Raw genomic sequence first — 26,602 nt, 5'->3', positions numbered from 1 at the left:
GCCACGGGCCGCGTGGACGTCGGAAGCTCGCAGTTCCCTAGGTGGGGGCCGACCTCGGGAGCTCCGACAGCGGCATTGTCTTCGCCCGCCCTGAATCGCAGGGCTTGGGTCGGCCCGCTGTGGACCTTTCACCATCTGGCACGGCCTGGAATAGGCCGCAGGATTTTCTCCGCCCGGCGGGGGCTTCAATGTCGGCGGGGGTTCATGATTTCCCACAATATAAATATGATATATGTCAGTTTTCATAAATTCATTAGTGATAGGAGCAGAATTAGACCATTCGGCCCATCAAGTCTACTCCACCATTCAATCATGGCTGATCATGACGTGGCAACTTCAACAGCCTGACCGCGGGAGAAGACGACAGGGGAAAATACATTCTGGCCTTCCATCACAGTGAGAAGGTGACTGGAGGAGACTCACTGTGATGGATGTTTCTTTTGTTTGTTTTGTGTTGGCTTGTGTGTGTTATTGCTTATTTTTATTGCTCTTATTGTTGGACTGTGGGTAACAGAATGTTGTCCAAAAGACTTGTTTTTTTTGGATGACAATAAAGGTTATTCTGATTCTGCTTCTGCTTCTGATCTATCTCTCCCTCCTAACCCTATTCTCCTGCACCTGTATTAATCAAGAATTTATCTATCTCTGCCTTAAAAATATCTATTGACAGCCTCCACAGCCTTCTGTGGCAATGAATTCCACAGATTCAACACTCTCTAGTTTTACATCATGGATATATTGGTCCTAACATGTTGTATGAAAGTGGTGAGTTTGCATAATGTATCTCATGGCAGATCGCATGGCAGATCTCTCGGTCAGTGTAGCAGACAGCATGCAGCACAAATAAGAGACCCCTCTGGCGGAAACAGACTTTTCGGCCCATCGAGTCCGCACCAACCAGTGATTCCTACACATCAACACTATATGATACACTAGGGACAATTTACAATTTTACAGAACCCAATTAGCCTACAAACCTGTACATCTATGGGATGTGGGAGGAAACCGAAGCACCCGGAGAAAACCCACGCAGGTCATGGGGAGAACACACAAACTCCGTACGGACAGCACCCGAGGTCAGGATCGAACCTGGGTCTCTGTGGCGGTAAAACAGCAATTCTACCGCTGCACCACCGTGCTGCCCAAATGAATAACCACCTGGGAGCACGTGCAACAAAACAAAGTGTGGGAGGAACAGTGGGCCAGGCAGCATCTGTGGACAAGATGGATTGGGTTGGGACTCTTCCTCAGACTTCATTGACGAGCAGAGAGAAAGTGGGTTGAGGGGAAGGGGTGGTGTCAGGAACTGGCACATAAAGGGTGAAGGAAGGAACTGCAGATGCTGGTTTAAACCGAAGAAAGACACAAAAAGCTGGAGTAACTCAGCGGGTCAGGCAGCATCTCTGGAGAGAAGGAATTGGTGACGTTTCGGGTCGAGACCTTCCTTCAGACCCTGAACAATAGTGCCATGTTTTGTTCAATGTGCCACGTTTATTATGCATGCATACGAAGTAGATCACTAAATGGCCAAATCACCAATCTGAATTTGATGAGATGAAATAACTCGCTAATTTTAGAAGAAATAAGAATCGTGCAATAGCACAGCATGTGTTCTTGTTATTGGTGTGCCGTACTCCATGACATCAATGTTGTGGGTAAAGTCCCGGCAACCGTGGCAGTTCATCCAAAATAAACAAACAAGCAAGGCTCAAGAATCATTTTGGGGGTTAGATCTGACCTCCTGATACATTGTTGGCATCGTGGGCTACCACTTGTGGGCTACCACTCGTGGGGTACTGGGTGAAGACAACCCAGTACCACTTATGAACAAACTGAAGGATATATTTTTTAAAGACTTGATTTAACAAAACAAAAAATATGATATTAGTTTATTATTGGTATTGATATTTACAGTGAAAAACATGTTCTATCTGCGGTGGCGCAGCGGTAGAGTTGCTGCCTTACAACTCCAGGGACCCAGGTTTGATCCTGACTATGGATGATGTCCATACAGAGTAAGTTCACCCCGTGACCAGCGTGGGCTTTCACCCCGTGACCAGCGTGAGCTTTCACCCCGTGACCTTCGTGGGCTTTCATCCCGTGACCTTCGTGGGCTTTCATCCCGTGACCAGCGTGGGCTTTCACCCCGTGACCTGCGTGGGTTTTCTCCCGGTGACCTGCATGGGCTTTCACCCTGTGACCGGCGTGGGTTTTTCCCGGTGACCAGCGTGGGCTTTCATCCCATGACCGGCGAGAGCTTTCACCCCGTGACCGGCGTGGGCTTTCACCCCGTGACCTGCGTGGGCTTTCACCCCGTGACCAGCGTGGGCTTTCATCGCGTGACCGGCGTGAGCTTTCACCCCGTGACCTGCGTGGGCTTTCACCCCGTGACCTGCGTGGGTTTTCTCCCGGTGACCTGCATGGGCTTTCTCCCCGTGACCTGCTCTGGTATCCTCTCACACTCCAAAGATGTACAAGTCTGTAAGTTAATTGGCTTGGTACAATTGTTAAATTGTCCCTGGTGTTTTTAGGATAGCGTTAGTGTGCGTGGATCGCTGGTCAGCATGGACTCGGTGGGCTGAAAGACCCGTTTCTGGGCTGTTTCACTGAACTAAATTGAAACTAAACTAATCCAGGCAAATCACGACATTACAAAGGTACATCAAAAGATAAAAGAAAACAGAATGCAGAATATAGTGTTACAGTGACAGAGAAAGCACAGATTAAAAAAGTGCAACAGCCACAATGAGGTAGATTGGGAGATCAGCAATTCATCTGTTGAAGAGCTGACAACAACAGGAAGGAAACTGCCTTTGAATCTGGTGATATTTGATATCAAGCTTTTATATCTTCTGCCCGATGGGAGAGGGAAGAGGAAAAAAGTGTGGCTTGTGAGCAGTCATTGATTATGTTGGCTGCTTTACTGAGGCAGAGAGAAGTGTAGATGGAGTTGATGGGGAGATGCTTTGTACGATAGACTGAGTTACATTCACAAACCTTTGCAATTTCTTGCGGTCTTGAACAGAGCATAACTGTACCAACCCGTGGGGCATACGGACTGGATGCTTTCTATGGTGGCATTTTACAAATTGGCTGAGCTTCTGAGGAAGTAGAGACATTGTTCTTGGACGTAGCAGCAATGTGGCAGGACCAGGACAAGACCGTTGATGTTATTTACACCCAGGAACTTGAAGCTCTCGACCATCTCTACATCAGCATCATCTGGGGCATGTACACACAGTACCCATGTACAGAGACAGGGGTACATACACTGTACCCATGTACACAGACTGGGGTACATACACTGTACCCATGTACACAGACTGGGGTACATTGTACCCATGTATACAGACTGGGGTACATTGTACCCATGTATACAGACTGGGGTATGTACACACAGTACCCATGTATACAGACTGGGGTATGTACACACAGTACCCATGTATACAGACTGGGGTATGTACACCCAGTACCCATGTATACAGACTGGGGTATGTACACAGTACCCATGTATACAGACTGGGGTATGTACACAGTACCCTTGTACACAGACTGGGGTACGTACACACTGTACCCATGTATACAGACTGGGGTATGTACACTGTACCCATGTATACAGACTGGGGTATGTACACCCAGTACCCATGTATACAGACTGGGGTATGTACACAGTACCCTTGTACACAGACTGGGGTACGTACACACTGTACCCATGTATACAGACTGGGGTATGTACACTGTACCCATGTATACAGACTGGGGTATGTACACAGTACCCTTGTACACAGACTGGGGTACGTACACACTGTACCCATGTATACAGACTGGGGTATGTACACTGTACCCATGTATACAGACTGGGGTATGTACACTGTACCCATGTATACAGACTGGGGTATGTACACTGTACCCATGTATACAGACTGGGGTATGTACACAGTACCCATGTATACAGACTGGGGTATGTACACTGTACCCATGTATACAGACTGGGGTATGTACACTGTACCCATGTATACAGACTGGGGTATGTACACTGTACCCATGTATACAGACTGGGGTATGTACACCACCCTGCTTCCTAAATTTGATGTGCAGCTCCATTGACGTTGAGAGAGGTTTTATCTTCCTGCACTACATTCATTGTCATGTGAGATCCGGCCCACTACGCTGGTGTCAATTTGTAAATGAAGTTAGAGCAGGATCTGTCCGCACAGTCGCGGGGCGTTTAGGAAGTTTAGTAAATGGCTCAGAGCACGTCCTTACCAGGCGCTGGTGTTGAGAATTACTGGAGAAGGTGTGGTCATCTATCCTTGCTGATCGTGGTCTATGGGTCAGCAAGTCAAGGATCCAGTTGCAGAGTGGGGAGCTAAGTCCTATGTCCAGGAGTGTGTAGATATGTTTGGGTGGAATTATGGGGTGGAGCTATTGTCATCAAATTCACACCATTCACACACAGGGTGGTGGGTGTATGGAACAAGCTGCCAGGCGAGGTAGTTGAGGCTGGGCCTATCCCAACGTTTAAGAAACAGTTAGACAGATACATTGATCGGACAGGTTTGAAGGAATATGGACCAAACGCAGGCAGGTGGGACTAGTATAGCTGGGACAGGTTGGCTGGTGAGGCAAGTTGGGCCGAAGGGCCTGTTTTCACACTGTATCACTCTATAACTCTATAAACAGGATTCTGACAAAGGTGGCCATGCTGTCCGGATGTTCTAACGATGAATGTAGGGACAGGGAGGTGGCATCCGCTGTGGATGTGTTGCAAGCTTAGGTGGATCAGGACTGGAGCTGATGTGTAGCATGACCACCCACATGTGGCACCATGACAGTGACGTGCAGAACCATTGGGCTGTAGTCACGAAGGCTCACTAACTTTAGCACTGGGGTGACAGCAGTCTTCTTCAAGCAGTTGAGAAGCTCAGAATGGAATAGGGAAAGACGCTTGTGAATATTCCGGCCAGTTGACCCGTGCAGGATGAGGACAAAGCTGGCAACTCCATCTGTGCTGATCCCATTCCGTGGGTTCACTCCCAGTGTGGGTGGACAGGGGCGCATCGATGCTGTCTGTCATGGCGGTGGCATTTCACTCACCTTCTCTTCAAAACAAGCATAGAAAGGCACTGAAGCTCATCAGGCAGAGATGCATCGGCAGGGATTCTGCCCACTATTCCATGCACGTCTGGCCGCAACCAGCAGGTGTCAGTTTGCTTAGTCTGCGACTCTCATTGGGTCTGGCATTGTCTCCCGACATTCCTGAAGGTTTTGCAATGGACAGATATAGATTTCCTGCACAGGATGGAGTTACTGACTGGAACACCTCAGACTGGCCCCAGGGTGGAGTTACTGACTGGAACGCCTCAGACTGGCCCCAGGGTGGTTACTGATTAGAATGCCTCAGACTGGCCCCAGGGTGGAGTTACCAACTAGAATGCCACAGACTGGTCCCAGGGTGGGGTTACTGACAAGAACGCCTCAGACTGGTCCCAGGGTGGGGTTACTGACAAGAACGCCTCAGACTGGCACCTGGACAGGGTTACCAACTAGAACGCCTCAGATTGGCCTTCAATACATTCAACATAGAACAGTACAACACATTAACAGGTCCTTCAGCCGGCAATGTTTGTGCTGTACATGATGCCTCGCTACACTGATCTCATCCGCCTGCAAGCGATCCGTATCCTTCTATGCCCCACATAACCATGTACCTACCTAAAAGCTTCTTAAACGCCATTCTCAGATCTGCCTTCACCACTGCTCTTGGCAATGTGTTCCAGGCCCCCATCACCCTCTGTGTGTAACGAAACTTACCCCACACATCTCCATTATATTTCCCCTCTCTCACCTTATAGCTTTGCCCTCGAGTGTTGGACATTTCAACCTTGGGTAAATAAGTAGCATGTGGATTTCATGGTTCATCCGTGGTTCTCGGTTGGGGATCACACGGAATGACTTCTTCGCACACAGTCCTCGACACACCTACAGCTAGTCTGTGGCAACAGTGATGTATTTATCTTGGCCTTGAGTTCTTGGATGTTGGATTCAAACAGTCACGTAGAAGGGTCTCGGTCTGAAGAAGGGTCTCGACCCGAAACGTCACACATTCCTTCTACCCAGAGATGCAGCCTGTCCCGCTGAGTTACTCTAACTTTTTGTGTCTATCATCAGTCATGTAGAAGCTCATCTATATTTCCTGATGGTCGGATTTTCCAAAACACAGCCGCTAGATGGAGCGGAGGACGTCTTTGGTGGTTATGTTACAGTTTTTAGGTATTTGCCCTCAGGTGGGTCAGAAGGCGTTGATAGCAGCCTCATGGGTTTGGCCTGGTTGAATCTCCGGGTACAATGAGCAAGGCCTCAGGCTGCTCATTTCAAGGCTTTTGTTAGCAGTGTTGCTTTCCTCAAGAAATTAGCAAGTCATCAAATGTCATTGTGAAGATGTTTACAGCCAATTAAACATATTAGATAAAAAATATAAAAAGCATTTGCTCCAAGTCTTGGCCAATTTTTTTTTCAATGATCCAGTATGGAAAGATTTGCAGCCACGAGCATTGTGATTCACAATTGTTCATGTTCAGAAGTGCATGGAACAGAATTATGTCATTCGGCCCATCAAGTCTACTCTGCCATTTAATCATGGCTGATCTATCTTTCCCCCTTAACCCCATTCTCCTGTCTTCTCCCCATAACCCCTGACACCTGTATTAATCAAGAATATATCCATCTGTGCCTTAAAAATATCCATGGCCTCCACAGCCATTTGTGGTAATGAATTCCCCAGATTCACCACCCTTTGACTCAAGAAATTTCTCCTCATCTCCTTCGTAAAGAAACGTCCTTTAATTCTGAGGCTGTGGTCCTAGACTCTCCCACGAGTGGAAACTCCCACACCCTCTTGGAGAGAGGCCTGTTCTTGGTCTTGGTTATAATTAAAATTCTAATCCATCCCTATTCATAAATATTTTTGTTCATCATTCTGGGGATGATGTAATTATAATGCAACATCTCTGGGTGCATGCACACGAGTACCTGACATTGCAGAGTTACAAGCTGTTGTGTCGCGTGGCAGGGTGTTCTCAGTCTGAATACAATCACCTTTTTTTCTTTACAGAAACCATTATCAAAACCGTTTTGACAGATGAAAACGTGCAAATGTACAATTTAGAAACAGCATTAATATTGAAAATTGGCACACACTTCAAATAAATTATACCCCTAATAGGTCAGGTGAATCAAAAATATTGTAACTGCATTGATTGTGCAACATAGTTACATTGTTGTGGAAAAACACTTCCATACTTCATGTACTTGATGCTAGCCTGACATAACAACCATTAGACTAATGCACTGCCCGAGTAACATTGACAGATTTACTGCATTCAATCTGTACAAGTCAGGATTTTACATTCAACTTTTTACTGGAATAGCTTTTCTTGAAACCTTTAGCAATAATAGTCTAGAACCAGTTTTTAATCGATATTCAATAATCTTGATTCATCAGCTTTATTTGTTAAATGCAAAAGCATGGTTTACTTTCACCTCCTTTCGTTAAAAAAACAAATACGTGCGGCACGGTGGCGCAGCGGTAGAGTTGCTGCCTTACAGCAAATGCAGCGCCGGAGACTCAGTTTCGATCCTGACTACGGGTGCTGCACTGAAAGGAGTTTGTACGTTCTCCCCGTGACCTACGTGGGTTTTCTCCGAGATCTTCGGTTTCCTCCCACACTCCAAAGACGTACAGGTATGTAGGTTAATTGTCTGGGCAAATGTAAAAATTGTCCCTGGGGTGTGTAGGATAGTGCGGGGATCGCTGGGCGGCGCGGACCCGGTGGGCCGAAGGGCCTGTTTCCGCGCTGTATCTCTAAATCTAAATAACCGGTACAGGTTTAGAGGGCCAAACGCAGATAGGTGGGATTTGTGTAGATGGGAGTGGTCATTTGACTTGGATTATTTCAGGATTATTTCAGGAAAACGTGGGGAAATGAGTGCCAGCCTACTCAACCCCTCCCTATAGCTCACACCCTCTAGCCCTGGCAACATCCTTGAAAATCTTTTCTGTACCATTTCCAGCTTAACAACATCTTTCCTACAACATGGTGCCCAGAACCGAACACAATGGTACTCTAATGTGTTGTAGATGCAGATAAAACTCGGAAGGATAGTGAATTATACAGTATGTGGACAACGTCCTGTGTGCATTGTGTAGGAAGGAACTGCAGATGCTGGTTTACACCAAAGATAGACACAAAATGCTGGAGTAACTCAGCGGTTCAGGCAGCATCTCTGGAGAAAAAGAATAGGTGACGTTACGGGTTGGGACCCTTCTTCAGATGGAAAGTCAGGGAGGGGGAGTCAGGGATGCATTGATATGTGCATTGTTTAAAGTCTTGGGGCAATCCTCTAACACTATTTGTTGTTGTGCATGATTCATATCCAATGAAATGATTCCTGCCATCCAGACAATCCTACAAACGTCTTGTATTCCAGAAATGGGATACAGTTCCAGGAATGAGAACCAGCTTGTCTTGTCCACACACCTTGATGAGGCAATTAGGCTGCTCGTTGAAACTACACATCAGGGTCAATTGTTTTCTCCCTGTGAAATCTACCAATTACTATCCAATTCCATTTTTGTTGCATAATGCACTGACCCTTGACTTGAAGATATGTGGTGGGAGCCAAGATCAGCATGAATTTTGGCTTGGTTACCTGTTGCTGCAGCCAGTTCATCTTTAGGAATCTCTTCATGTACCGTGAATATTTCTGTAAAGAATCAAACTCACCATCTAAGAAACCAATAAAATGTCAGTCCCTTCCCAACACGTGTGGTCAAAAATCTGCATCAAGCACTAATGATAATGTTTTAACCTGGCTTTGTTGTTTCATTGGCAGCCCCTACTACTTCACTGCTTTCACCTACAAACAGTGCCTACCAAGACGGCCTCCCCAAGCCATCAACTTACCTGTGCATGGTCCATTTCCTCGAAACCTTTGCTATCCAGGTACCTGTCCAAATGTCTTTAAATGAAGATACAAGGAACTGCCGATACAGGTTTACATAGTAAAACATAGTGTTGGGGTATCTCAATGAGTCAGGGTACATCTCTGGAGGACATAGGCAGCCGATGTTTCATAAGGTCATAAGTGATAGGAGCAGAATTAAGTCATTCAGCCTATCAAGTCTACTCCGCCATGCAATCATGGCTGATCTATCTCTCTCCCCGAACCCTATTTTCCTACCTTCTCCCCTTGACCACTGACACCCATACTAATCAAGAATCTATCTCTGCTTTAAAAATATCCATTGAGGGCCTCCACAGCTTCCTGTGGCAAAGAATTCCACAGATTCACCACCCTCTGACTAAATAAATTCCTCCTCATCTCCTTCCTAAAAGAACATACTTTAATTCTGAGGCTATGACCTCTAGTCCTAGACTCTCCCACAAGTGGAAACATCCTCTCCACATCCACTCTATCCAAGCCTTTCATTATTCAGTACATTTCAATGTGGTCCCCCCTCATTCTTCTAAACTCCAGCGAGTACAGGCCCAGTACTGTCATACGCTCATCATATGTTAACCCACTCATTCCTGTGATCATTCTTGTAAACCTCCTCTGGACCCTCTCCAGAGCCAGCACATCTTTGGTGCCCAAAATTGCTCACAATATTCCAAATGTAGCCTTACCAGTGCCTTATAGAGCCTCAACATTACGTTCCTGTTTTTGTATTCTAGCCCTCTTGAAATAAATGCTAGCATTGCGTTTGCTTTCTTTACTACGATTCGACTTGCAGATTAACTTTTTGGAAATCCTGCACCAGCACTCCCAAGTCCCTTTGCTCCTCTGATTTCTGGATTTTTTCCCGATTTAGAAAATAGTCTACGCCTTTATTCCTACTACCGAAAATCACGACTCCACACTTTGCTACACTATAGTCCATCTGCTATATCTCTGCCCACTCTCCCAACCTGTCCAAGTCCTTCTGCAGAGTCCCTGCTTTCTCTACACTACCTGCCCCGTCACCTATTTTCATATCATCCGCAAACTTGGTGTCAAAGCCTTTAATCCCTTCATCCAAATCATGAAGAGTAGCGGCCCCAGCACCGACCCCTGTGGAACTCAACTAATCACTGGCAGACAACCAGAAACAGACCCCCTTATTGCCACTCTTTGCCTTCTGCCATCCAGCCAACAATGCTCGTATATGCTCTTCGATACTGTGGGCTCTCATCTTCCTTGGAAGCCTCACATGTGGCAACATCAAAGGCTTTCTGAAAATCTAGATTAACACCGTCCACTGATTCTCCTTTGTCTGTCCTGCTATTTACTTTTTCAAAGAATTCCAGCAGATTCGTCAGTCAAGATCTCTCCTTCACAAAACCATGCTGACATCGGCCTATTTTACCATGAACTTCTAAGTACTCCATAACATCATCCTTTATAATGGACTCCAAAATCTTACCAACCACTGAAGTCAGACTAGTTCCCACTATTTTGTTTTACTCCCTTTTCCAAATGTCTGGAACCACTCCTGACTCTAGTGATTCTTGAAATATCACTATCAATGCCTCCACAATCTCTAAAGCTGCCTCTTTCACAACCCTAGGGTGCAGTCCATCCGGTCCAGGTGACTTATCCACCTTCAGCCCTTTCAGCTTCCCAAGCACCTTCTCCTCAGTAATAGCCACTCCACTAACTCCCACCCCCTGACTCTCTTGAATTTCAGGCACGTTGCTGGTGTCTTCCACTCTGAAGACTGATCCAAAAAGATTATTTAACTCCTCTGCCATTTCTTTATTCCCCATTATCACTTCTCCTGCATCGTTTTCCAGCGGTTCAACGTCCACTCTTGCCTCTTCCTTACTTTTATATAACTGAAGAAACCCTTGCTACTCTATATTATGAGCTAGCTTACCGCTGTATTTCATCTTTTCTCCCAATATTGCCTTTTTAGTTATCTTCTGTTGTTCTTTAAAAGCTTCCCAATCCTCTGGCTTCCCACTAAGAGCACAAGAAATGGTTAAAATAGATTTCCTGGAAGCTAACCATTTTAACTCCCCTTTCTATTCCCACACCAACAACAATCACCGAGACACACCACTAGTCACAGGCTTCTAGTCCAACAAACACCATGCCACCTCCAACTTGTGCTTCTTCACAAAGTTATTCTGTAGCCAGTTAGCTAGTTCCCCCTGGATCCCATTCGATCTAACCTTCCAGAGCTGCCTACCTTACAGAACCTTATCAAATGTACTTGTACTCCTAGATCCCTTGGTTCTACCACATTCCACAGGGGGCTATATTTCTTTGTGAAGATCATGCCCTGATTTGATATACAAAATGCAACACCTCACACTTATCTGAATTAAATTCAATTTTCCACTCCTTGGCCTACTTGCCCAGCTGATCAAGAACCCGCTGAAATTATTGATAACTATTTTCACTGTCCACGATACCAGCTATTTTAGTAATTATGCCTTGCACATTCTCATCCAAATTGTGGATATGCACAATAAACAGCTGCGGACCCAGCAGAAACCCTGAAGCACAATACTAGTCACGGGCCTCCAATCCAAAAACAACCTTCCACCTTCCACCGCTACCCCCCTGCTCCCTACCATGAAGTCAATTATATATCCAGTTTGACACAAAAAGCTGGAGTAACTCAGCAGGACAGGCAGCATCTCTGGAGAGAAGGAATGGGTGACGTTTTAGGTCGAGACCCTTCTTCAGACTGAAAGTCACGGGAAAGGGAAAAGGGAGATATAGACGATGATGTAGAGAGATATAGAACAGTGATTGAAAGATACGCAAAAAGTAACGATGATAAAGGAAACAGGTCATTGTTAGCTGTTTGCTGGGTGAGATCGAAAAGCTGGTGCGACTTGGGCGGGGGAGAGATGGAGAGAAAGGGAATGTAGGGCTTACTTGAAGCTGTAAGCCCCCCAAGCGAAATATGAGATGCTGTTCCTCCAATTTGCGTTTAGCCTCACTCTGACAATGGAGGAAACCTAGGACGGAAAGGTCAGTGTGGGAATGGGAAGGGGAATTAAAGTGTTTAGCAACCGGGAGATCAAGTAGGTTCAGGTGGACTGAGCGAAGGTGTTCAATGAAATGATCGCCCAGTCTACGTTTGGTCTCGTCGATGTATAAGAGTCCACATCTTGAACAACGGATACAGTAGATGAGGTTGGAGCAGGTGCAAGTGAACCCCTGCCTTACCTGAAAGGACTGTCGGGGTCCCTGGACAGAGTTGAGGGAGGAGAGGTGTTGCAGGGAGGACAGGTGTTGCATCTTCTGCGGTTGGAGGGGAAGGTATCTAGGGAGGGGGTGGTTTGGGTGGGAAGGGGTGAGTTATCCAGTTAGTTACAGGTAGCTCTCCTGGAGTCCATGCAATCTAATCTTCCAGAGTGAAGGTAGACACAAAATGCTGGAGTAACTCAGCGGGTCAATGTTCAATCTTCCAGAGTAGTCAACCATGTGGAAACTTATCAAAGGTCTGGCTGAAATTCACATAGGCTAAATCTCTGGACCTATATTCTACAACCTTCTAGGATACTTCTTCAAAAAACTCAATTAGATTGTGAGCCACAATGTCAATGGTGCAAAACCATGTTGATTATATCCAATCAGCCAGTCTTTCTAAATGCATGTATATCTTATCCCTCAGAATCCTCTCAAGTAACTTTCTGACCACAGCTGTTAAACTTACTGGTCTATGGATCCCGGCATTTTCTTTGCAGCCCTTCTTAAATAATGGCACATTATTTACCCTACCACCCCAGCAACGGACTGTTCCAGCTGCTAGTCAGGCAAATGCCTCCGCTGTCACGCTGTGAAAACAGAGAGGATGAGACGGAGTTTCTTCCCACAGGCCATCAGGACTGTTAACTCTCATATCACCAGGGACTAATTTAATTTACTGTATTAATTTATTTTTTGTGTTAATTTTTTTTTCTATTCTGTTTTGTAGTTTAGCACAATCCGCAGGCGTTGCTACTTTCATTTTACTGCACATCTTGTATATGTATGTGACAAATAAACTTGACTTGATTAGCCCCCTTCTAGTCTTCCTGCACCTCACAGTGTCTAACGATGTTTCAGACATTGCAGTCAGGACTCCTGCAATTTATTTTCTAGCTTCCCATAGCATCCTTAGAAAAATTTGATCAGGTCAGGAACTTTCATACATAGAACATCGATTGGTACGGCACAGGAACGCCCCACAAGGTTTGTGTCGAACATAATGCCAAGTTAAACTGATGTCATCTGCCTGTGCATGATCCATATCCCTCTATTCCCTGTACCTTCACGTGCTTATCTAAAAGCCTGTTAAATGCCACTTTGGTATCTGGCTACACCAGCACCCTGGCAATGTGTTCCTGGTCCCCACCACTCTGTGTAAAAACCCTGCCCCCCACATCTCCATTAAACTTTCCTCCTCTCACCTTGTATATATGCTCTCTGGGGTGAGATATTTCCACCTGGGAATATCTTTCTGATTGTCTACACTATCTTTGCCTTTACATTTTAGGATGTCCAGCACATCCTTATCTGTAATATGAACTGTCCTCATGGCATATTTGTTAAAGTTTGCTTCTTCTTAAAACAGACAACACACAAGGGGTGCCAACTTTATCATCTTCATTAACTTTCCCAAGTACCCCGGACTTCACCTTTTTCATTGCAGTAAGAACAGGAGGAATATTTGTTGAGAACTCTGCCCATCCCTTGCATCTCTACACCTCGATGACCACTCTGGTTTCTCTCTCGTGCTGCCCTTTAACCCTTAAACTTTTACATCTCTGTAATTCTCCACAATCGTATCTGAGAACTATCGCTTTGTCTTTCCCATTTCCAATTTTTTTTTGAGATTGAGTGGTCCTTTTAACTTCAGGTGACATTCTGACCACCCAACTAGTTCGTCAGTAACATAGTACCTGGAGTAAAGCTCATATATCATATCTTTGACATTTACATTCACATCAGCAACTAACCGTTCAACCTGCCTCTTTCTACGTTAAACATTGTAAAACCTCCTCTGCATTTTACTCTTGTTTAGTTTAGAGATACAGTGTAGAAACAGGCCCTTTGGCCCGTGAGTCTGCATTGACCAGTGATCCCCATACACCAACACTCTCCACCACACAATTTACCACTATTTTTTTACTGAAGCCAATTAACCTACAAACCTGTACATCTTTGGAGTGTGGGAGGAAACTGGAGCACCTGGAGAAAACCCACACAGATCACGGGGAGAACATACAAACTGCACAGACAGCACCCGTAGTCAGAATCGAATCCGGGTCTCTGGCGCTGTAAGACAGCAACTCTACCGCTACACTGTGCCACAATATGTTTGTTTTCATTCTTCTTTCCAAAGTGGATAAGCTGACAATTTCCCAGATTAAACTGCATCTTCCAACTTCTTACCAGTCATGTAACCTTTACAGTCTCTTTCTGTGCGTCTCTTGACCTTCTAACCCATTTATTATCGCATGATAATGAAAAACAGATTTCATTATGTTTCGACTGTACACCAAATCTTTTAATCTGTTATTACCTTTAATTATAAATAGTTGACTCCAATTTTGATCTTGTGCAACCTGGTGAGCTTCTGATTACCAATCCAAAAATGACCTCTTTATCCCAACCCTCTCTTTTCTATTTGTTTGTCATCTACAATCCATGCCAGTATAAATCACAGGCAGTCTGTGTTTATGTGCATCCAGTATGAATCCTACTGGAAATACAAGTACATTATATTTACTGCTACCACTTTAGAAGGATGAGGGGGGATCTTATTGAAACATATATGACAATTAGGGGATTGGACACATTAGAGGCAGGAAACATGTTCCCAATGTTGGGGGAGTCCAGAACAAGGGGCCACAGTTTAAGAATAAGGGGTAGGCCATTTAGAACAGAGATGAGGAAGAACTTTTTCAGTCAGAGAGTGGTGAAGGTGTGGAATTCTCTGCCTCAGAAGGCAGTGGAGGCCAGTTCGTTGGATGCTTTCAAGAGAGAGCTGGATAGAGCTCTTAAGGATAGCGGAGTGAGGGGGTATGGGGAGAAGGCAGGAACGGGGTACTGATTGAGAGTGATCAGCCATGATCGCATTGAATGGCGGTGCTGGCTCGAAGGGCTGAATGGCCTACTCCTGCACCTATTGTCTATTGTCTATCCACTCTGATTTTGCAGCCTAGAACATTCCAAGTAATTTCTCAAATACTATTTACCTTTCATAAAACATTGATCCAAGATCATTGTCTTATGATTTTCAATCTGCACAGCCATTATCTCTTTAATAATGGATTCCACCATTTCCCCAATGATAGGAGTCAGACTAACTGGTCAATCATTCCCTGTCCTTTTGCAAATTCCTGAATTGTGGCATTACATTTGCAGTTTTCCTTTCCCTGGAACCTTTCCAGAATTCAGGAAATAGTGTTGAGTTACGATCAATACAATTAAAAGGCCAAAAAAGTAATATAAAGTGCTGCGGTAACATGGCAGACCAGGCAGCATCTCAGCAGGGCTTGGGTAGGCGATGTTTCAGGGCCACTTCCTTTAACATCCAGAATCTGATGCAGACCATTAGATACAGTGAACGTGCCAATTTTTAGTTCTATTAGTTTGCAAAGTTTTTTCTTGTATAGTTATTGTTTTAAGTTGTCCCCTCCTACTGCCTCTGCCGCAGAACGATGTAGTAACCATAAAATGGACCGGAAAGAAAGTCGACCTTAAGAACGGCAGGATTTTGAAAGTGTTCCAGTCTGATTCATTCATCCTGAATTCTCATTAATGAGAAATTCCAATCAATTTAACTCCTGCTCAAATTTTCCTCAATTAAAAATCTTACACAGAATATCACATAAAGCATTTAAAATAATCAAAGTTTAAAATGTCAAGAGAAAAGTATACAAAAAATATACTTTTATTGACTAACAAGCTAGTTTTCCACCTAGGGGGAACATGATTTGATCTCACACCCATGAGGACAGGGACTGTGGATTACTTCCAACCCTTTTTTTCCTCCAAGTATCTTTCAATTAATAAATTGTTACTTCAACATACATACGCAATCTCCTCCAGCATGCAAATGACATCAGCTCTTTCCATACAATCCTTCCAAGATGGCGCCCAACCCAGGTGACTATTTGCGTGCTGGCCACAGAAGCAGATCTACAAACTCATATTACAATCGCTACTCATTCTTAAATCTCTACATTGTGAATGGCTCAATTGTAGTCACGTCTTGTTTTTCTGTTGGCTGGTTAGCTTAGCACACAACAAAATCTTCTTACTGTACCTCGGTACACGTGACAATAAACTAAACTGAAAAACTGAAAACTTGCTGTTCAATGTTTTCTGAACAAGACAAATTGGGGAAAGTGAATTCACAGTCCCTTGACATTTAATCAAGTTAGTTGAAATGTATTTAGCAGCAGGGATAGAATAGATTGACCATGTTTTCTAATGGTAACTAAACATATTCATCCTAGTTTTTAGTTTAGAGATATTGGTTTCTAAACAGGCTCTTCTGCCTACCACGTCCATGCCCACCATTCATCACGCCTAGACTACCTCTATCCTACATACCAGGGACAATTTAAAGAAGCCAATTAATCTACAAACCTGCACTTCTTTGGAGTGTGGGAGCAAACCGGAGCATCCAGAGAAAACCCACGCGGTCACAGGGAGAACGTACAAACTCCGCACGCAGCACCAGGGGTGAGGATCAAATCTGTGTCTCTACCGCTCTAAGTCAGCAGCTCTACCGCTGTGCTGCCCCTCTACTATTTTAGAATACCATATCAAAATAATTTAAAATACTTTTGTGCGAGTTATTACTTTTTGATTACATCCCAACCATGTCTTCTACACTATTGTAACCTGGCAGTGAGAGACATTTGCTGTTCAGCAGTCCGTGAGCTAACTTTCAGCACAAACATACATGCTGTAGGTCACCAGGTTCACTACACATGTGCCAGATCTCTGGAACAGTGCCTGGCTCACTCCTCGCTGATTGTTTTTATCTCCTTGGCCTGGAATGATCCTTCACTATTATTTCTGGTAGAGCATTAAAAATCTTAAGACTATCTAACACTATTTTCCCTTCTGAAGAAAATTCTCTTAACCTCTCTGATTATTATTTTCATGATAACCTTTATCGCTCCAGCTGGTGGAAATAGTTTCCCTTTCATCAAAATCCCTCAGAGGTTCAAACAACGTCACAATTCCTCTTAACCTGCCATTCTTGTAAAAAGAGTTCTGCCGTCTCAAATCCTCAGATCAGTGTGGTTATCGCAGTTAATCCCTTCTGCACCATCTCCCTGCATTCTGTAGTATCGTGCCAATAAACAGGATCACTGTTCCCGCTGCAATCCAACTGATCATTTACATCTCTCCAGCATTTCCTCCTTTTTTCTGAACTCCACGCATTTTACTTATAAAATGCGGAATATCATTAAACTTTCTTTCTCTCACAGATTTATTAGCACTTTGCGCAACTTTGTAGAAAAAAAGATTCTGAGGTTCTATTTAAAACAGCGTTAGAATTTCATTTTATTAATCTGCGATCTATCGAAACCATCTGTATTTTTAAACTACTTCTATAACAAGTTTGCTGGATTTTTACAAGTGCCTTAAGGAACTTGCTCAAAATACTTTCAGGGTTAGTACCATTTTTGTTTTGCTCGTACAAATGTTAATAGCGTTTAAACCTCTTGTTCACCGATATAAGCAGAGAGCAGCAGCTCTATCAAAATTAAACAAGGTGCTCGCATGGATAGAAATCTCTGCTACTCACTTCGCTTTTGCCTCCTTCCCTTCAAGACATGGCAGCCGGTGTAATCCATGGAGTTTAAAATGATCACCACCAAAAAGAATCCAAACTGCATAGTAATAACTGCACAGCTCAGCATTGGTTCTAGACGAAGGCTGGTGCTGATGAAGGCAGGAACAATTACCAAAATGACACTTCAGATACTGGGTGGGTGTTTCTACAGCAAGTCACAGAGGTATGGCTCAACACACACAGCTCTGCCCACGTGCACCTCCCACGACTGGGACAAGAGGAAGCATATTTTCAGGTATAACTCCATGGAGATTGCAGCTTGATGGAAAATGTTCTGTCAAAATTCATTCAGATATATTCAACATGAACGTGTTCTTTGGTAGCCACCTTATAACACTAGAAGGAATGGAGAAATAATCAGTGTGCAGTTTAAAACATAGACATCCAGAAACATCAATTAGAATAGGCACAGAATATTTTGAGTTAAACAAGAAAGTTTACGAATAAAACCGATGGAAGCAAGGCTGTAATTTCTCTATTCTCATTTACAGAAGTGGCGTTTGAATGAATGTTAGGAATTAGTTAAAGTAATAGGCAGGATTTAGAAGATCAAAAGTTCTTGCTATTTCCACATAAAATATTCAGAACCAGTCCAGGATTGCCACTGTGAAGTTAGTCACATTGAGGAACGTGATTCACAACACTTGAGCATGATGTGGCAAAGTTGTGTTTCTAGGAAGGAGCAATATATACACAAACTGTCCACAAATATTTGCAACTAATACAACTCCAAAGTAATTGACCTTGAACGAACGTTAGTGCTAAGAGTTTACTGATAAAGCACTCGTTGACTGAAATGTTTCATTTCGTGCCTCCTCTATTTAGGAGAAATTATTTATCATGGACTAAATAAAGTAAAACCAGAGGGCAAGAAACCAGCTGAAAGAAAGACTGTCAAAGACAATCATGCTCTCACCCATTTTTAAAGACCACTTCTTTCCACTCTTCCTCCACACTGAAAATATTATAAAATTAGATTCCTTACTAGTGTTCAGTTTCACACGGTTGACCCTGCTCTGAAATTATGTTTTCTTCATTATGAAATCTCAATATTGACAAATAACCTTGCAAGATTTAGTTTTTTTAATCACATATACATATTATGTTACATATTCAACTTTACATTATTACATTACTGATGTAATAGAGAATATTACAGATGCATAAAACTGGATTGAAAAACTTGAATTAAAAGTCACAAGAGTAACGTACAAAGTTCGATACCACAATTATTCTACTATCTTACTAAAAAGTAACATTTTACACAAGCCTATTCTTTTCCAATACATGCAAACAGAAAAATATTTACAAATGTCTGTGGTTTAATAGAAGTTTTGTTGAAAATAAATCTCAGAGCCACTGTGTGACTGCAGGTTTATTTCTGTTTTATTCAGTGAGTTAGATCACACAGAGCAGATTATTTTAACTACTTGTTTTCACTCGTGCCTAGACAACTCACGTTAAATAAATATATTTCTCTTACCACGTTGCCCCCTATCACTGCTCTTCAACACATGGCCAAGATGTCTCGAATACAAGCTGCAGCTTCGATTTATACTGCTTTCTGATCAACTGATAGGAGGTGTGTTTCAGGGAGGGCAGTGGGAGGTTGCATGATGAAGCTGTTTGGTTTAGTTTTACCTCTAACCCATCCTTCCCCAATCGACACTGCACCAAGACAGATTGCTGTGCTGCAACACAGTGCTCCACCTAGCAGCCGTGCCAAGAATTGCCAAAAAGACAAACTGTTGGAGGAACTCATGGGTCAAGCAGCATTTGTGGAGGGAAGAGGACAGTCAATGCAAACCTATTCCAATACTTGATGGAGTAGAGGGGGGGAAACTGATAGAAAGAGGTGAATGGGATGGGAGGGATAGGGCAAGAGTGATAGGTGGACGCAGGTAAGGATGCAAATTTGCAAATTTGCAGGTAAGGATGTAAATATGTAAATGAGTCAATTGGGAGAAGGAAAGGTGGAGATAGTAATCGAGGCTGGAAGCACCAAGTGGAGAAGATAAAAGGGAGCAAATAGTGGAATCTGACCAGCAAGGAAGGTGGGGAGGGAAGTGTACTCAGGGAGGGTTGTTGGGTGGAAGGGAGTGGTGGGAAGTGGGGAACAAAATGTGCAGACCGTAAGTAGGGAGGGATGTCTGATGTGGGTGGCGAGGGTGGAGAATGTCACATGAATTAGGTGTCCGGGGTGGGGGGGAATGGAAAGAAGGGAGTGTGAGGGGTCAGGAAGATGAGCAGACAAGCCAAAAGAGTATGGTGTTGTTGACCTGAAATGGAGGCGTTCTTTGTTAATGTCATTGGGTTGTAGGCTACCCGAGCAGAACATGAGGTGCTGTTCTTCTAGTTTGCATATTGCTCACTCTGACAATTGAGGAGGCCAAGGACAGACAGGTTGGTATAGGAATATGGGAATGGGAAATGAAGTTCGGAGAAAGCAGGAGCTGTTCAGTGAAGTGGTCACTTTATAAACGCTTGGTTCCCCCGACAGAAAAGTCAGAAGAGACAGAAAACCCCGTTGTGATTACCTAATGCAATAGATGAGGTAGGAGGAGGTGCATAGATCTGTCTCACCTGGAGAGGCTCTTGTGGAACCAGAATGGAGGTGCAGGGGCAAGTGTAGTTCGTCCTTATGTTGCAGGGAGAGCGGGCTGATGGAGAGAGGGCAGGGTGGCAAGGGATGTGAACCAGAGTGATCTCTGTGGAAAGCAGAAAGGGGTAGGGAGGGGAGAGGAGGGGAGGATGTAACCAGTGCTGTGATTGCTTTAGTTTTAGAGATGCAGCATAGAAACTGACCCTTCAGCCCGAGTCCGCACCAATCAGCGATCCCCGCACACTAACACTATCCTACACACAGTAGGGATAATTTACAATTATAGCAAGCCAATTAACCTACAAACGTACGTCTTTGGAGTGTGGGAGGAAACTGGAGATCCCAGAGAAAACCCACGCAGGTCACGGGGAGAGTGAGCAAAATCCGTACAGACGGCACCCATAGTCAGGATCGAATCCGTGTCTCTGGCGCTGTAAGGCAACAACTCTACCGCTGTGCCACCGTGCCGCACAAACGGCAATGGCCATATTGCGGTGAAGCTGACAAACCTGTCAGAGAATGATGTGTTGGATGCTAAGACTGGTGGGGTGAAAGGTGAGGACCAGGGAAGGCCTATCCCTGTTCCATCTGGGAGAGGCATGGCGAGAACAGAACTGTGGGAAATAGAGGAGACAAAGGTGATGGCTCCATCAAAAACAGAGAGGGGGGAGAGGTGGTGACATGTTTCTTAATGAAAAAACCCATCTCAGATGTTGTCAAGCGGCATCTTATCTTGAGAGCAGATGTGGCAGAGATGGAGAAACTGTGAGAAAAGGATGATGTGATTGCAAGAGGTCTAGTGGGAGGAGGTGGAGCCCAGGTATCTGTGGGTCAGTGGGGTCGGGATATCTATGGGTAGCTTGTCTCCTGAGATGGAGACAGAGAAATCGGAGAAAGGGAAAGGCGTGTCAGAGTTGGAGTAAGTGAATCTGAGTGCAGGGTGGTAGTTGGCGGTGACCTTGGCTAAATCAATGAGATCTGCATGGCTGCAGCAAGTAGCCCCAATGCAGTCACCATTGTAGCAGTGAAAGAGTTGGCAAGTGGTGCCAGGGTACCTTGGAACAAACGGCGTTCACTGGTCCCAGGTGAGTGCCCATGGCTAAACCTTTGATTTGAAAATGGTGAGAGGAATCACAGGAGAAGTTGCTGGGGATGAGGACTAGTTCCACCAGGTGGAGGAGACTGTTATTTGAAGATAAGACACAAAAAGACACAGAAAAGCTGGGGTAATTCAACAGGACAGGCAGCATCTCTGGAGAGAAGGAAGTCATTGGGAGTCTGCACTGTTAAATAATAGGTTTAATTATTCCTTTTAAAGAATTCTGCTTTTGGCCTGTTTGTTTATGAAAACTCGCGACTAATCCAGGAAAACATACAGTAGTAACCACCTTGATTCAATTTTCTGAGTTTATTTAAACATCAGGACAAATGTATACATTTGAAAAGCAAAAACATGGTTCGAAAGTGCAGCTGACATGCGGATTGAAATGGGTAGCTTGAACCGTGCCGCTGAAAGCTGTCTGCTTCAAACTATGGCAGTGCTTGTTGTGTGAACAAACTGCAGAGGTTTAGTTTAGTTTAGTTTAGAGATACAGCGCGGAAACAGGCCTTTTGGCCCATCAAGTCCGCACAGACCAGCCATCCCCGTACATTAACACCATCCCACACACACTAGGGACAATTTACATTTATACCAAGCCAATTAACCTATAAACTTGTACATCTTTGGAGTGTGGGAGGAATCCGAAAATCTCAGAGAAAACCTACGCGGTCACGGGGAGAACGTACAAACTCCGTACAGACAGCACCCGTAGTTGAGATCGAACCCGGGTCTCTGGCGCTGCATGTGCTGTAAAGCAGCAACTCTGCCACTGCGCCACCGTGCCGCACCACTGTCTATTTCATTTACCTTTTGCTTAAGTGCCACAATCAAAAAGTGGTACTGCTAATTCTATACAAATCTTAAATGATTTCTATTCATTTGGTTGGTCGGTTAGCAAGTTTGTAGGCAGCACTAAAATTTGTTGCCACACTCAGTATAACACTTGTCTAAATTAACCAGCAGTGGCCACATTGTAATCCCCCTGTAGTAGTGTGTACCTTACAATGCACTTATTCTGCAAGTATGAATTCACTTCTAAGCACCAGTAAGTGTGGTGACTTTCTACCATTATAGATTGTGTGGTAATATAGCTGATCAGATCCTTTGTAGAATCCACCCCAGTTTATAGTGGAAAGTGATGCAGCCAAAAATCCAGCCCAGAATGTTTCCTAACCCCTGACAGAATAGGGTTTATAAATGGGTTGGAAGGAACTGCAAATGCTGGGTTGCACCAAAGGTAGACACAAAATGCTGGAGGAACTTAGTGGGACAGGCAACATCTCTGGATAGAAGGAATGGTCTGAAGAAATGTCTCCACATGAAACCTATTCCTTCTTTCCAGAGATGTTGCCTGTCCCACCGAGTTACTCCAACATTTTGTGTTTATCTAGGCTTTAAAATGGCATGATTTGAAACACTAGCAGAATGTTATTTCTAAATTATGCATACAATTTTCTTTTTAAAGCCCTCTTGATGATTATTGCACTTGTTGAAACAATTTATAATCCACATATCTAAGGTTTTTCTAGGTGGAGAAAGTGGAGGTAAAGGAAGGAGGATCACCAAACTTATTATATTGTAGAATCAAATAACACAGAATCAAATAAAATTAAGTATCAGACAGCTATGTGACTTTCTTGAGTTTAGTTTATAGTCACGTGTACCGAGGTACAGTGAAAAGCTTGTGTTGCGTGCTGACCAGTCAGCAGAAAGACAATACATGATTACAATCACAGTGTACAGATAGGATAAAGGAGGCTCAGGCAGGAGAATATCCACTAAAGTCCCTTCAATGAAATCTACTCTTCACTGCAACCCTAAAGCTGTGATACCCCTAGTCTGATCTTACTCCGATCCCCAACAAAATGAACAGGACCCTTCGTTAAATGGAGGCAGTCTCATTTTTATTACTGGTAGTATTTACCCTTTATTTAAAAAAAAGACTGTCAACTTGTTTAGTCGAATATTAATTACCTGATCATTTATTAAATTAAATGTTGCTTTTCATGATTAAGGGAACTCAGGACATAGGATGTATCCCAAATAGAAGTGAGAAAATAATGTTCAGTGTGAAAAAAACGGAACCAGTTTCAAGTGGTCAGCTAAGACCACAAAGAAGCTTTTGGACAAGAGTTAAATTAATAAAGCCGAGAATATGGCAAGTTTCATTTTTTTTTAAAAGTAATTCATAATTTAGACAGGCAAAGAGCTATATGTAAATAGAAAAATAATGACACATTTGGAATTTATTACACTCAATGTTGTCATACCAAATGCACCAGTGTATTTTAGTGGAACAGCTTATGGTCACTCTAACAAATCCAATTAAAGCCATTTCTTAACTTGATTCTTTGGGCATGAAACCCCCTCGATTGAGTGAAGTACTAGTTTTAAATTCCAGCTCATATTACTTTCTGTGAATCCAACTGAAGGTAAAATTAGATGGGATAGCATCGCACCCAAACTTTGCAGTGTTAGGTGCAGTGTTAAACTTTGGCTAATTGGATCTAAATCATCCTCATACGCCAGATGAGTTATATATTGGTCTGAAAATAATTCACGGTTACACATAGTCCATCTGCTTGCTGGCTTGGCACCTTGTGGGAATGCCTGTTTTTGTATCAATGGTTTTTAACCTGTGGGTTTTTGATCTCACCCACACTAGCATTGAGAAAAGGTTCTAAACCAAGCTGGGCTGCTTCCCCCATGGGGAAACACACAGTTGAAGGGAACATCTAATGTGGGCATATTTTACAGTGGTATCTGTAGAAGGGATTAATCGTGTGGTGCACCCACCATGTAGTACCTGAGAAAACCTAAGCCATAAGTTAGTTTCTGTGAAACTCTTCCCAATGTATCCATCTCCAGTAACACTATCCTCAGGCCAATTACTGGAGGGCTGCTTGTTTGCTTCATCAGCCTTTGCCACATTTATGAACGTTTTTGTTTTCTGTTTCATATCATATCATATCATATATATACAGCCGGAAACAGGCCTTTTCGGCCCTCCAAGTCCGTGCCGCCCAGCAATCCCCGTACATTAACACTATCCTACACCCACTAGGGACAATTTTTACATTTACCCAGCCAATTAACCTACATACCTCATTCTTGCATCTCTGATAATTACTCTGCCACATTCTTTGGTATGGGGCAGTTTTACATCTGAATTCAGAGACTTGCCACAGAACATGGAAAATATTATTAAAAAATTAAATTCAACTACAAGTTGGCAACTCCTGTATCAGTTCTCAAACATGCTCTTTGGTTGCACTTAAATGTTTCAGAGGACACAGGTATGCAGTGGTTTAATCCCGCATTTGTCAGAACGCTCAACGTGTGAGAAGCAATGAAAATAGGTGCATTTATATTGTTATTATCATTTGCAGAAAATAAGTGATTACAATCTCAATTCCAATGCAGAACATTTTTCTTCCGTTGAAATAACAAAGTTTCTTACCTAAATACTGAAAACCAACTGCTGTGCCGTCAACAGGTGCCGATGAAGATTCTTTTATTTGTTTTACCTCAGCCAAAAAAAAACACAAACCAGTGACTATCTGTGTTAAACTCTTTTGTCCAGTTGCAAAACTTCTTTCTTGGGAGTGTGGTCTTGGTGCTTCTCAGTCTGCAAAAGTTAGCTACTAATTTGCTTCAACTTTAGCTTGACAGCAATCATAGCAGCGTGGCTGTAATGCAGAAGGCTGAACTTTCCTCAGCTGTTCCAGTGCGTGCAGAGACAGTACTCAGCGCAGCACAGATATCAATGGGGCAAAGCCACTGGATGTGAAGCATCTGAGAACTAGAGATGGAATCCCCTCCAACAGGAGCTTCCCTCTAATTCATCTCACACAATAAAGCCTCTCACACTTAAGTCATTTTCTGCTCAAGAATTCCAGTTTTTGATTCGGACACCGTGCTCTCAAAACACTGATTATAGCCCAGAGCCCACAACATCTCGCTTTGAATAAACATCCAGCTCTCGGTCCAAGCATTACACAGGCTGAATACATTTAGTCACACCTCTTTACATGTTCATGCCAATCAAGTGGTCAAAGGCAAAGTCTGGACTGGATCAGCACCCACTCCTTCCTCATTGGATAAATAATGTCCCAGTTCTGCAGGGGATTCTGCAACCCGCTGATAAATTATTCGTTTGTAACATACTTTTTAACATTTAGTTCTGTGCTGCAAATAAAAGTCTAACAACAAAGCCACAAGTGGTCGTGGCTTATTCTGAAGCTCTTGTTAGAGCTGTAAGATATCACCCAACTGTTAAATAAGATTGTACTCCTAAGGTGAACAGTATAAATGAATAACTAGATGTTTTTTTAATAACTATGCTTGGAGGTTGCAGTATTTTTGAAATATATTTACAGCCCGCACCATGGGCATCTCAGCTGAAATGATCAACAATTTGGTTAGTCATTCCCCTACATGAGAACATGCAGAAAGAAATATTTCACTCACAGTCGATTCCGGCTAAACCCATTTCAAATCCTGATTGCACATAAAATGGTTTGTTTCAAATGAAAAGGTTCAGAAGAACGTGCATCATAAGTTCATAGGTGATAGAAGCAGAATGAGGTCATTCAGCCCATCGTCTACTCCGCCATTCATTCATGGCTGATCTATCTCTCCCTCCTAACCCCATTCTCCTGCCTTCTCCTCATGACCCCTGATGCCCCATCACTTTTGGCATGATGATGTCACATGAAAATGATCTTCAGTGTGACATTGAATTGTATCATGTGAATTAAAGTCCAACATTTGTAAAAACATTGTAAACGTGGAAGGAATTGGAATAGAAAGGGCAAGCACAATGTCAGGCAATATGACTGGCAGTATTCATTGGTTCTTTGTACCTTCCCATACCTCTAGTTTCCCTCTACTCTGACTCTCAGTCTGACACTGGGTCTCGACCCAAAACGTCACCTATTCCTTCTCTCCAGAGATGCTGCCCGACCCGCTGAGTTACTGCAGCATTTCGTGTCTATCTTCAGGCAACATGCAGGGAGCTCCACAAGGCAGGGAG

At 43.6% G+C, this 26,602-nt stretch overlaps 1 protein-coding gene across 3 annotated transcripts in view; it reads right to left on the bottom strand.

The window, feature by feature from the left end:
- Nucleotides 1-25,556, bottom strand: part of rspo1 (R-spondin 1) — a 197,545-nt gene extending 171,989 nt beyond the window's left edge. Inside the window, exons 1-2 of one of the 3 annotated variants that reach the window (XM_078422932.1) lie at nt 25,028-25,556; nt 17,816-18,199 (exon numbers count right to left, since the gene is read on the bottom strand). In XM_078422932.1, coding sequence (XP_078279058.1) covers nt 17,816-17,930 — 115 coding nt within the window. In that variant the 5' untranslated portion in view covers nt 17,931-18,199; nt 25,028-25,556. Of the gene's footprint in view, nt 1-17,815; nt 18,200-19,346; nt 19,364-20,446; nt 20,558-25,027 lie in introns of those variants that run through there. The other 2 variants (XM_078422934.1, XM_078422933.1) reach the window with 2 other exon arrangements.
- Nucleotides 25,557-26,602: the final 1,046 nt, after the last annotated feature.

Source organism: Rhinoraja longicauda, chromosome 27, assembly GCF_053455715.1.
Source record: "Rhinoraja longicauda isolate Sanriku21f chromosome 27, sRhiLon1.1, whole genome shotgun sequence".
NCBI classification, from domain to species: Eukaryota; Metazoa; Chordata; class Chondrichthyes; order Rajiformes; family Arhynchobatidae; genus Rhinoraja; species Rhinoraja longicauda.
Note: the sequence above shows the minus strand (reverse complement) of the source record. Positions and strands in the feature narration are given on the sequence as shown.